General features: G+C 42.8%; 1 protein-coding gene across 4 annotated transcripts in view; it reads left to right on the plus strand.

Moving 5' to 3' along the window:
• The window catches only part of TRAPPC12 (trafficking protein particle complex subunit 12), a 114,233-nt gene extending 108,846 nt beyond the window's left edge, over positions 1–5,387 (plus strand). For all 4 annotated transcript variants that reach the window (XM_049902974.1, XM_049902977.1, XM_049902975.1 and 1 more), the window contains 3 exons: positions 3,741–3,841; positions 4,578–4,665; positions 5,033–5,387. In XM_049902974.1, coding sequence (XP_049758931.1) covers positions 3,741–3,841; positions 4,578–4,665; positions 5,033–5,275 — 432 coding nt within the window. In that variant the 3' untranslated portion in view covers positions 5,276–5,387. The remainder of the gene's footprint in view (positions 1–3,740; positions 3,842–4,577; positions 4,666–5,032) is intronic.
• Positions 5,388–13,805: the final 8,418 nt, after the last annotated feature.

Raw genomic sequence — 13,805 nt, forward strand, 5'->3', positions numbered from 1 at the left:
ACATGTATGCTCTTCTCAAAAGCCTCTGATAGCTGTTTGCTACCTTGTGAAATTAAGTTAGAAGTTTTTTGTCTTTCTCTGTTCTCTGCAAAATTTTGAATATTTTACAATTATCTGTTCTTGGAAGGTCTGAATAATTTACCTAAGGAATACCTCTGCCGGGCACTTTAGGAATACACATAGACTCTGATCAATTTTCATAGTTCATTATTTTCATTAATCTGCTTTAGTATTCTATGTCTGAGGTTTTCTTTTCCTGTTTATGGGATCAATTTTGTTAATCTAGTGTTTCCTAGAAAATCACCTATTTGATCCATATTTTTACATAGAATTGTATAAAATATAGTCTTCTTTGATAGTTATTTCAGTTTTCCTTTGTACGGATCTTCTTTCATTTCCAATTTTATTTGTGCTTTGTTTTTCTTGATTAGTTTATCCACTTTTTGTTTGTTTTTTCAAATAACTATTTTCTAGATATCCTACAATACTTTTAATTGCCTTTTTATATGGTTTAGTTTTTTAAGCTGTCTCTAATGGTAGGATTTTAAATCCTCATTACATTTTAATAATTATGAAGATAAAACTTACTTCCTAATCACCAAAAAAATCAGTAGATGGCAAAAAATATACGAAGATTTTTCTCTTTCACTAAAAAAGTATTTTCAGTAAAAGGCCTTTATCAACTTTACAAGGCCATATGGTGCAGAGTGCCAACGCATGAGAGTTGGACAGACCTGGGTTCTAAGTCCCAGTCTGTTACTTGTTAGCTCTGTGACCTAAGAAAATTGCCTAACCTTTCTGAGCCCCATGTTTTTGTTTTTTTAACCTAGAGAATGAAGACAATGATAGTGTCTGCATCGCAGGGTTGTTATAAGAGTTAATGAGATGTGTTTGAAGCGCTTAGCACCAGCACAGTACCTGCCTCATACAAAGGGCTTGATAAGTCCTTATTATTGGCTATAATAATCTTCAGGTCAGTAAGAAACATTGTCCCGTTAAAGTGAACCCATTGCAGGAAATCCGGATATTTAAGCTGAGGGCCCTGCCACTGAGCCCACACTGACCTTGGTTTCTTTTTAGTCAATTAGTTAAGTGAAAAGTCTGTAGTAGATAACTCCAAACCACTTTAAACTCTGTAGTAGAAGAGAAGAAATGCCATTCTGTTTTCTTCTGCGTGTGTGTATATTCTGTTATTTGAATATTTTGCTTTGTTTTGTTTTGTTTTTCTCCCTTCTAACACGGTGGGGAAGGAGCCCTGGTGGCACAATGGTTAAGCACTCAGCTGCAAACCGAAAGCTTGGTAGCTAAGACCCACCTAGCAGCTCTACGGGAGAGAGAGCCACCTGGCCATCTGCTGCTGTAAAGATTACAGCCTAGAAAACCCTATGGAGCAGTTTTACTCCATCCTGTGGGGTCGCTATGAGTCAAAAATCTATCTGACAGTACCTAACAACAACATGGTGGAGGTGTCTCTTTGTTCGTTTGGTAGTGTCAACAACTGCGAAGAGTCGAGATTTTATCCTACTCACAAGCTAATAGGTTTGCTGCCAGTTTCATGTATTCTGGCAAAAGTCATAAGATTCTTGGATCAGAGATGGACATTTGTTACTCACAGCAACAGCAGCATTGCCAGAGTATTGTTATTTTTTTCACCAAACACTGAGCCTGTTTCCTCAGGGCAATGTGAAGAGGGTCATATGATACCTGCAGTGGTCACATTACCAGAGAGTAATCCTGAGCTTAGGGATTATGCTGGGCAGTAAATGTACCTGCCCATTCTCCAGAGACATAATTTCTGTCTCCCATGGCTGTTCACTATACAGACATCCTGAAAAGATAGTCTGAGACAGAGGGAGTCATGCCTCTGCCCAGAAGACAAACAGAAATGTGAGCAACCCATGGGGAATTGCCTCCCCTACAAGTTGTTTGAGAGTTTAAGCAGGATTTGTTTAAGTGACTGAGATGCAATGAAAAGAGTAAGTCAAATGATACTACTCAGTTATCGCTCCCCTCAGCTTTACTTATTAGGATGTAAAATGCACAAACTTAAATTGTTTTATTGTTATGAAATTATTATGTGGAAAAGACAATATTTTATATGATTATTGTTATACAGAGCTCACTGTATCAGAGTACTGGTTTTTAAGGCTGGCCCTGAGACACAAAGAAGAGCAGAGCATCAGGATTGGAGGAAGACTCATTAATATCCTGTGATATGCAGATGACACAACCTTCCTTACATGCCCAGTAATTGTGGGATTTTTTTTTTACAGTAGAATTCTATATTGCTGTGGCAAAATTTTTGAAATTTGGACTATATGAAGTTCAGCAGAGCATCAGGATTGGAGGAAGACTCATTAATATCCTGCGATATGCAGATGACACAACCTTGCTTGCTGAAAGTGAAGAGGACTTGAAACACTGATGAAGATCAAAGACCACAGCCTTCAGTATGGATTACACCTCAACATAAAGAAAACAGAAATCCTCACAACTGGACCAATGAGCAACATCATGATAAAGACTGAAGTTGTCAAGAATTTCACTTTATTTGGATCCACAGTCAACACCCATGGAAGCAGCAGTCAAGAAATCAAAAGACGCATTACATTGGGCAAATCTGCTGCAAAGTCCTCTTTAAAGTGTTGAAAAGCAAAGATGTCACCTTGAACACTAAGGTGCACCTGCACCAAGCCATGATGTTTTCAGTTGTCTCATATGCATGCGGAAGTTGGACGATGAATAAGAAGACCGAAAAAGAATTGACGCCTTTGAATTGTGATGTTGGTGAAGCATATCGAATATACTGTGGACTGCCAAAAGAACGAACAAATCTGTCTTGGAAGAAGTACAACCAGAATGTTCCTTAGAAGCAAGGATTCAAGACTATAGCTCACATACTTCGGACATGTTATCAGGAAGGATCAGTCCCTGGAAAAGGACATCATGCTTGCTGAAGTAGAGGTCAGAGAAAAAGAGGAAGACCCTCAACGAAATAGATTGACCCAGTGGCTACAACAGTGGATTCAAGCATAACAACAATTGTGAGGATGGCACAGGATCGGACAGTGTTTTGTTCTGTCGTAAATAGGGTTACCATGAGTCAGAACCGACTCGACGGCACCTAACAACAAGATGGCAAAATATTTTTTAAATTTGTAAACTTGATAGTACCTATTTTACTGGTCTCAAGTATCAATAAAATTGATTTGGGGCTTGCCATAGTATACCAAAATTTAAATTTATTTACTATTCATTTTATTTAGTGCTATGCCAGGATTTGGAGCCCTGGTGGCAGAGTAGTTAAGAGCTCGGCTGCTAACCAGTTCGAATCCACCAGCTGCTCCTTGGAAACCCTGTGGGGCAGTTCAAGTCACTATGAGTCAGAAATGACTCGATGGCAACGGGTTTGGTTTTTTTTTTAACGTATTTATTTCAAAGAGTATAAGCTACTAAACTGTAAGGCTTCTCAATAAGGCATGTGTTTTCACAACTTAGTTTCTGAAATATAGACTGGTAACTTGCCACTGTATCTTAAATGTCTTCTCCTTTTTTACAAAAAGTAATGATTAGTAAATTGTTACTCTTTACTAATAATAAATTATTAGTATAAATATCTGGCATATAAATGTCTTCACATTCTACTATGATATTAAAAAAAATTTTTTTTATACATATGTGAACGTAGATTTATATTTCTTTGGATTTGTTAACTGAACTAAATAATTTTGTCAAAGCAGATTGGAGACATAAAAACAGCTGAAAAGTATTTTCAAGACGTTGAGAAACTAACACAGAAATTGGACGGACTACAGGGTAAAATAATGGTTTTAATGAACAGGTATCTACTTTTACACTGTATATATTTTTTTTCCTCAAATTTCCCAAGATAAATAGTACTTACTGAATAGTAAAGCCCTCTAGAGAGAAGGTCCTTGTTCTGTGTCGTTCAGAACTGAGACTGAATAAATCACAGACCTTTGAGGTATACTGATGTTTTCTTGAATTGCAGTGATGTTCTTTTCATCATAAAAACAGATTTTAAGGAGGTTTCCCCCTTGTTTTTCAAACTACTGCTTATATTGCTCCCATTTTCAACATACATTTGCAGAGATGTTTACTGTCTCTAGCAGACCAGCCACTTTGAATTCATGTGTTCAGGTGTTCCGTGATCAGCTTTTATGAGTAAAATAATTGTGTAGCTCAGTGTGGGCCTGTTCGTTGAGACAGTCTCTGCCCAGCGTAAAGCGTGCATGCAAGAACGGAAAACAGAGCGATCTGGTTTTATAGCCAGAGAGAGTTCTCGGTGAAGGTACTATTTCTAAATTAACATAAGTTAGACTTACCGGGCTCTCATGTGCTAGCCAGAATGTCCGATGTGATTCAGTCAACTCAAATGTTACCACCTCCACCTGGGAAGCATTAGCACCCAGACTACTCAGGATTACGCTTGGAAGAGCAAATGTCAAATGCTCAGATCTGGGCAGTTTTTGTCAGCCACCCTATCAGTTCTGTCGGTGTACACCAGCATCTTGGCTTTCCTTGGCTAACTGCTTCATACGTCACTTACATTACAGAGCTTTCCTTTACCTGGGTCAGAATAACTTTGCAGAAGCCCACAGATTCTTCACAGAAATTTTACGGATCGAGCCGACAAATGCAGTGGTAAGATTCCCGAGCAGAAACATATATAGTCAGTAACCCTAGGGTCCTCAGCCACAGCATCTCACAGAGATTCTAGAAACGTACAGGAGATCAAATTTAAAATAACACCTGCTGGCCTGTCTCAAGCCCGTTGGGATCCAGCAGTTGCAGTGGTTGTCCGGGGAGGGTTTCCAGGCCCGCCTGAGCCCCCGCCTCTTGTACAGCTCTGCACAGCCATCTCCCCCGGCACAAAGAATGGCAGTCCTGACGCTCAGGACCCAGGACTCAATTCAGGAATAAACAAGTGTGGTTCTGAATTGATGGCAAACGACGTCTTTCTAGTATGTGATCTTTGATCTAATTCTGCACATGTGCTCCATTTCTCTAGGCTAATAACAATGCTGCCGTGTGTCTGCTTTACCTGGGGAAGCTGAAGGATTCCCTCCGGCAGCTGGAAGCAATGGTGCAGCAAGACCCCAAGCACTACCTGCATGAGAGCGTGCTTTTCAACCTGACGACCATGTACGAGCTGGAGTCTTCCCGGAGTACGCAGAAGAAGCAGTCCCTGCTGGAGGCGGTGGCTGTCAGAGAAGGAGACGGCTTTAACACGCAGTGCCTCAAGTTGGCATAGGTCGTTTCCTTGGGTCAGGTCCCCTCCCCAAGGACTAGAGTTTTTATGAACTATATAAATTGGAGCTAATATATGAATGCAACTCTGATTCAATAAAATCTCTTCCATTGTTGTTTGGGACAGTGTCTTCTTGTTCTTGACCCACAATCCAGGCTTAGACTGCTCTGGCAGTTTGTTGAGCTTCAGCCAGCTTAATCCCTGCAGCTCTGCCACCATTTATGAATAAAGGGAGTAAACATACTGTTGGAACGGTATTCACAGATAGAGAAAATCCAGAGTATGCACTGGACCCCTTTTGTTTATTCTTGGAAGCGAACCGGCTTCATTTATTAATTTCTGAATATCCTCAGAGGAAAACTCTAACAGAAACCCTTCTCACTGTATGCCGAAATGTTCGAGAGAATTTATAAATAATGGAAGAGAAAGACCAAACATAGACTGCCATTCATCTTCTGCCTTTCATTTCCTCCTCCCACACCCCAGAACCAAAGACATCAATTTTATTCATCTGATTCCTTTTCAGCCTTATGCCGAAAACCTTGGACTAGCCTTGTGATAGCTGAAAAAATCCATCATTATTTCTCCTGTATTTTGTACATCATTTTTTTTTTTATGGAGAGAGGGGGAACACTGCATTTAGGGGGAGTGGGCAGAACAAAGGAACTCGTAAGGCTTAACAGAACAAAAGGCCAGCACTTAGAGTACGTGTAAACAGGTGAAATAGGTGCTTGTGAGCGGAGGCGCATATGCATTGAAGTGTTCTTTTAGGCCTGCTTGTCACTGCGTTGGCTTTTATATTTACATAGTTTTGCCCCACTGTAAAAAAAAAAAAAATTGAAAATGTCTTCACTTTAGTAAGGCACTTCTGTGAGGGTCCCTTAAACCTCTCGCTCTTCTAATATATTTTAAAATATCCATTTTAAAGGCTCAGTGACAAACGTGTTGCATAAGGCAAAGCTGTATTTCTATTCATTTTGTAATAAAAGTAAAACACACAAGTATAGCATCTACCAGGCAGACTGTCTCGATTTGCTGCAAGAGAGATGAATTACACACTAAAATATCAGAAAAGGAGATGAGACAGCCAGAAAGATGGCTGGACACCAAGGAGGTTTTAAATCTCTTTTCAAGAAGAGAGAAAAATAAAAACTTATTTTAAAAAAGCCCAGAAACCCAATGATGTCATTTGAAGCCCTTCACCTTGAGGGTTTTCCTTCAAATCTGGCTTCAGGGGATGAGAGATAGAGGCTTTTCCCTCTGGCTCAAACCTGGAACCAAATTGTGGAGAGAGACAGGCAGCCTTGTGGGGATTGTAAATGGATTATCGAATCTGTCATTTCTAGGTCAGTGGTTCAAAACGGTCCCAGGTCAGTTGTGCATAAAAGTGGATAATACTGCCCAACCTCCTGCTAGAGAGAAGTCAAGCAAATTAGAAGTAGGAATCCAGCTTCCCTATTAAAGTGATATTTACATCCCAGAATCTACTCCTCCCTCCCCATCCCCACCCCACCCTTCCCAGTAATTGTCACCTACCGTGAGGATGCACCAGGAGGCAGGATCTGGGCAGCAAAGCCAGGACATCCACTTTTTACCTTTCTCAGGTGTGTCTCAGCAGACAGTGACAGGAAGGATCACCTCATCTCTTATTTGGGTTCTTTTACAATTTCTTAGAAGAAATATTTTGCTATGGATGTCTGTAACATCTGGGATAATCTTTGTAATTTATCTATTTTACACTCAGTTTTATCTTAAAAATTGAAAAAAGAAATTCAGTAACATCCCTGAAATCCATCCTAGAGCTGAGGAGAGTGACTAGTTAACTCTCAAAGAGCTTACCTTTTACATATTCCAACTAGAAAACGGGAAACCTCATTAGGTTGATATTGGACTAAATATTGGGTGAATGCGTACTCTTGAAAGCACAGTAGGGAATTAAAATACCAATAATTGTAACAGCCATCATTTATGGAGTGACCAGTATGCAAGGCATTGAACTAGTGCCATATGTCGATGGTCTCTAATCATTACAAAAGCAGCAGAAGGCCTTCCCAATGAGGAACTGATAGTGTGCATACGAATTTAACAACACTGTGGCACCTATAGAGCCTTGGTGGCGTGACGGTTAAAAGTTATGGCTGCTAACCAAAAGGTCGGCAGTTCAAATCCACCAGGCGCTCCTTGGAAACCCTATGGGGCAGTTCTACTCTGTCCTATGAGGTCGCTGTGAGTCAGAATCAGCAGCAACGGGCTGGTTTTTGGTTGGGGATGGCACCTGTTATGGTTCCTGGGTGGCACAAATGGTTAAGCGCTCAACTAGTAGCCGAAAGGTTAGTGATTCAAACCCACCTCAGAAGACAAGCCTGGCGATCTGCTTCTGAAAGGTCACAGCCTTGAAAACCAAATGGAGTGCAGTTCTCCCCTGCACACACGGGGCTGCCGTGAGTAGGAATCAACTACACAGCAACTAACAGCAACATGGCACCTACCGGCGCAGAACGGGGCAGCGTCTCGTTCTGTCATACGTAAGGTCACCAGGAGTTGGAGCTGACTCAAGAGCAACTAAACAGCAACATGACACCTGTGACTGGGTGCCACAGACTTTCAGGAGAGGGTCCGTCTGAATGCTCAGACCTGGAAAAGCCACGTGTCCTCAGGAGTACGTGTAAGGTCCTAGACGAAAAATGTAGGACGACTGCCTTCAATGAGCTTATAAACTCCTAAGGGAGGCACAAATATCTGCGCAATTAGCAGCTGTAGTTTGGAACCACGTGCACTGTCATAATGATAGTGAACGTAAAAGAACACAGTTGTCGGAATCCAATAAGAAAAGGCCTTTTAGGAAGGGAGGGAAACAAAGGTAAATTTCATTTGGTCTGAAGGAAACAGCATTAGGGAATACTGAGGATATGAGGCAGGGGTGTCAGGTATTCAGTGGGGGCAGGGTCTGGATGTATGGCACCATAGAACTGAAAAGGCACTTGAGGACTAGGTTGGGGAGTAGGGAGTGTGGTAGGACTCTATTGAGATGACTGTTCTAACATCCCAGTGCTAAGGAGTTTGGAATCTCTTGCAGGCACGTGAAAGTTAATACCGGTGTAGTGATAGGATCTAAGAACTTTGGACACCTCAACACCCCGTAGATAATAGTTGAGGCTGAGCTTGGAGAAGGAGAGATGGGAAGGGCTGAGGGACCTGGAGGCAGGGAAGAAGTTTAGGAGGCTGTTGTAAAAAGCAGTAAAGAAAAAAAAAAAAAAAAATGATGGGGAGGAAGCAAACTAGAGTGGGACTGGTTTGCATGCAAACGAGTGAGAGTTGTGAAGGCAGACCTGATTCCATCTGGCAAGTGACTGGTAGGGGAAATGATGGCTCCGGGAATTCAAACAACAGTGCCTGGGGAAGGGTGAACCCATTACCCTGGAAGAGAAAATGCATGTATAGTTCAGGGTACAGTGGAGACAGGCAGATTCACCAAAGATTATTATGTCTTAGGCATCATTGGCTGGGGTGTTAGGTGTCCCTTGGACATTCAGAGAGAGTTCAGATACAGTGGGCAGTTAGCTATGAACTGGGTCAAGATTTAATCAAGAAAGAATAAGAGCAAGAATGTAAATCTGGAGGTCACAATTATGGTGTACATAAAGTTCTGTATCGTTTTTTTCACTTTGTAATAAAAATCAAGCATTTTTCCCATGGCACTGCTTGGACTAAACACTGCCTCGCAGTCCCAGATCAGAATGCCTTACTGTTTCTTAGATCATTCAGACCTTCTGCACAAGGCACGAGACATACAGAGATGGGTGGGGCTCCTGCATAGGCCATCTCTAGTTTTCAGTCCAACTCCTGACATCAAACGGGACCTGGCCAGAGTCTCACAGACAAAAAGGAGAAGAATTGCACATCTAATAGGTCCCCGGGGTAAAATGAGGTCATACAGACCAGTACTGACGTTACCAGGATCTCTCCCATGTTGGGTGCACCCCGTCAGTGCATTAGATGCCTGGGTGGCCTCGTCTCACCATCCAGCCCTCTGCCTGTCCTGACAGGACCTCCCCCACATGCCAGCCCACAGAGCTCCCTCTGATTCATCTGTCAAAGGCGTTCCACCAGCCAAGCCTCATTCTGCTCAAACAGCGTTAACACTTCGTAGATAACAAAAGAGAGCCAAGGGTCTGATTCTTGGAAGCCGAGCACTGAATGTGAGTAGTCTTTGGAAGCTTTATGCATATCTATTTTCCTTCTGTCAAGAACCTTCCTATTGTTTTAGTGGTGTTAAACCAGAAACTGCTCAAAATCACCTAATTCGGTTGTGCTTTGCTCATAATTATTCATTGATTCAAGCCTCCCGACCCTTCTTCTGAAGCTGTCAGACCTAGTCCTGCTGGGTTTCTAGGGCATGTGCGCTGGCACATCGGGTGAACTTTTCCCCTAAATGTATCTATTCGGTTGAACCTTGGAGCCTACATTTGGCACATGGGCCTTCCATTAGAGCAGTGGTTCTCAGAGTGGGGTCCCAGGACCAACAGCATCAGCATTTCCGGGGAACGTGTTAGAAATGCAGATTCTCTGGCCTCACTGCGGACCTGCTGAATGAAAACTCTGCAGCAGCCAGCCAGTCTGTTTTAACAAGCCCTCCGGGTGATTCTGATGCAGTCAAGTAGACCAGCTCCTGTGTTAGATGCCTAGGGACCACAGTATGAAATTCAGATGCCTTAGCATGACCGTGGAACCCTTTGCCATCCACCTGTGCCTCTCTGTCCAGCCTTCTCTCTCTCTACCTGCCCCAATGTGTCTGTCGCCTTTACTGAGTCCTCTCAAAAGTTCTGAATCTCTCCACGCATCGTGTCTGCCTGGAATGCCCTTTCAGCCTTGCATCTTTCAGGTCTCCTTCAAATATTGCCTCTACCTTGAAACCCTCCTTCTCTAACTCCCCCAGGCAAAGTTGGGCCCTCCGTGTTCCACATCCCATTGTAGGTTCCAGTTCAAATTCGGAGAAATAAACCATTTTGCTTTCAGTCTATGACAGTCCTTTGTCATACTTTCTAGACAGCTCTTCCACAATCCTCACAAGTCTTGGCCTCTGGCTAGAAGAGCCTTTGGCCCACAGGGTAAATGCCTCCACTTCCTCCAACACCCCCATTCCAGGAAGCACTGAACACTTTTCTGACCTCTCTAGGCCATCTACGCTCTGCTGTGCAATCCCAGTGCTCTGCTCCTAAGTGCAGCAGTGAGCAAGCACCCAGTGTGTGGGACAGAGCCTAGTGTGGAAGAGAAGGCCCTCAGATGAGTAGCAGGGCAATTCTTTGGACGTGAATGTCTGTCTCTTTTCCTTGTATTTTTACTCCCCAGGCCCAGGCCCATAGATTTAAAAAAAAAAAACCCTACACCATCAGGTCGATTCCGACTCATAGCAATCCTATAGGACACAGTGAAACTGCCCCATAGGGTTTCCAAGGCTGTAAATCTTTACCAAAGCAGACTGCCACATGTTTCTCCTGTGCCATGGCCGGTGGGTTCAAACCACCAACCTTTCAATGAGCAGCCAAACACTTAACCACTGTGCCACCAGGGCTCCTGGCCCATAGATAGCCCTTTGCATTTTCTTTGCTTCAGAGGACTGATGAAAGCAGAAGCTCAGATCTTTTGTAAAAGCTTAAACTCAACAAAGAGATTATGCTAAGGGTGCCTTCTTTGTGGGCAAGGATCAAACAGAGAGTGAGGCTACAGAAGTCTGGGACATTCTGCAGGTTCCGCTTTTACCAGGAACCAGGTCCTGATTCCACAGGAGGAGACAGACTTGACAGATGTAGCTACATTTCATGCCTAGAAAGGTGGGACCCAGGCCACCAGCATTCGCAGCCCCAGCCCTGAAGGCAAGCTTTGCTGCCCTGCACTCCTAGGGACCACCACACGGTCAGACAGTTAGATGCCAGCGGCCACCCAGATGTCCTGCCAACAGAGACATTTAACATTCTCTCCAGCCAACGCTGAAGCCTCCAATTCTGGTTTCATACTTCACAGGTAAGGGAGGCCCAATAGCAGCCAAAATGGAATTTCCCACCAGTTCGGAGGGAAGGAGGCAAAAAAATAGAATAGTGGCTATTTCTTGCAGACCTGAGATTATGACCCGAGATTTGTGCTTGCTCGAATGGTTAGCCTTGGTAGCCTCAGCTCTCCTAGGACAGCTGTCTGTCTGTGTCATTACCACCTTTACACCTGCATGCCCAGCTAGACCATGAGCTTCTTACGGGCAGACACCAAATGCTTCCCAACTTTCTGTTCTCTCCAGTGCTTGGCACACATTCAATCTCCGTAAATTATCTTTTGAATAAATGAACAAGGATAAACACCATGGTACCTGCCAGGATCCTCTCCTGGGGCAAGGGAACTTAAACAAAACAACACAAATTTTCCTTGTAACACACACTTGAAGGGATTCTAAATATGCCAAGAAATCAAGCTTTTATTACTCTCTAGTACATGTAACTCAGAATAATAGACTATCTTTAAAATTCTGCATGTTAAATATCATGATATCAATTTCCTTACCAACCATTATTATCGCCATCACTGATAATAAAATTGGCACGTGCTCATTCAGGAACACTCTTGCTCTCTGTCCTTCTCCTGGATTGTTAAAGTAAAAACAACCAGAGTAACAGATTTCTCAAGCCTTGGCATCAATTGCATAAATGCTATTTCAGCATGTTCTCCACATTTTATTAGGGAACACAAGTACTGTTCAAATAAAAATGTTATGGAGGTAATGCAGTTTATAACTTGCAAACTCAACGAGCCATTAAACAAGTGGCATTCCTGCCTTGAGTTTGAGCATCCATCAAAAGGCATGTGCAGCAGCTTTGCCACCGGAAAGAACAAAACACAACCTACAACGTACAGGCCACTCGCTGGGGAGGGCTGGTCCCTCTGGCTGTCGAAATCCTTTAGTTCTTCGAGGGTAAGTTTAAACAGCACCATCTCCATGGAGTCTACTGGCTGGCTCATCCTCCCCAGAAGTGATGTACCCACGTTCTGAGATCCTCTCTCTCCACGTACCATTTATATGGTTCATATCACTAAAATATAAGCTCCATGAGGACAGGGATCTTTGTTTTGTTCACCAATGTTCTAGAACAGGGGTTGGCAAACATTTTCTGTAAAGAGCCTAATAGCCAATATTTTAGACTTTGCAGGTCACCTATGACTCTGTTATATTCTTCTTTGGTTTGTTTTCTTGTTTATTTGTTGATTTTCTAATAAGCCTTTGAAAATATAAAAACTATTTTTAGCTTGCAGGAAATACCTGCATTTGGCCCACAGGCAGTAGCTTGCTGACCGCTGTTCTAGAATAATGTCTGGCACATAGCAAATATCCCAAAATAGTTTTTGAATGAATATCACATGCTATACCGTGTGGCAACAAAGCAAAGGGATTAAAAGCCTGGGGTCTGGCACCAGGCCGACCCACGTGCAAATCCTGGCTCTGCAAGCTGCAAGTTGTGTGACATTGGTTAAGCTGTTAAGCTTCTCTGAACCTCGGTTCCCTTTCTTACTAAAGAATGATAATCATTTGTTATAGCTTCTTTAACTGGTCTTCTTGTTCCCACCCTCACCGCTTCGTCATCTTTTGTCCACACAAGCAAGACAGATCACATCCCTTCTCTGCTCCCAACCCTACATCTTACTCCGAGTGAAAGCAGACGTCTCTCCAGCAGCCTATACACAATACAGGATCTAGTCCCACCACCACCATTACCGCTCTGACGCCTTCTTCTACTACTTCCCTCTGCCTCACCCTGTTCTAGACACACTGATCTTCAGCCGTGTTAAACATGTGCCCATCTCAAGCCTTTACACTTGCTTTCTCCTCTGCCTGGAGAGCCATACTTCCTTCAGGTCTCTACTCAAACGTCACACTGTCAGAAAGGCCATGCCTGACCACTCCATCACGCTCCTCTTCACTCTGCTCTTTTCCTTGATGTTACATTTTAGAGGTAGTTACTCACTGTCCATTATCTCCAAGTAAAAGGGAAGCTCCACGAGTGCAAGGACATTGCCTGTCTCCTGTTGTATCCTCAGGTCTAGAACAGTGCCTGGCACACCCTAAGCACTCAATAAATACGTGTCGCATGCGTGAATGGGTGTTTGAACAGCACCTATCTCATAAGACTGTGGTGAAAAGTAACACGCGATCCTGTAAGTAATAGCCTGGCAAGGAGCTAAATGCTCAATAGGTGGCGAGGTGTGGCCTGTGCCTTCTAAGGCTTATGTAATGCCTAGGTGACTATGTGTTGACTGTATCAGAATATGCCTGAAGCCTGGCTTTTCTGGGAAAAGATTTGCCATTATGAGTCAAGAATAATGTTATTTTTTAATAGCAAAATATTGAAAAGTAGGAGATTCGTTTAATTATCATATGAATATAAGAGGGGTTTACACAACCATTAAAATCATGTTGTCAAAGAATACTTAATGACATGGATGAACACTCAAATTAAATAAATTTATCTATGTACCTATTAGTAGAAAGGAA

The sequence above is a fragment of the Elephas maximus genome, chromosome 12, assembly GCF_024166365.1.
Source record: "Elephas maximus indicus isolate mEleMax1 chromosome 12, mEleMax1 primary haplotype, whole genome shotgun sequence".
Lineage (NCBI taxonomy): Eukaryota > Metazoa > Chordata > Mammalia > Proboscidea > Elephantidae > Elephas > Elephas maximus.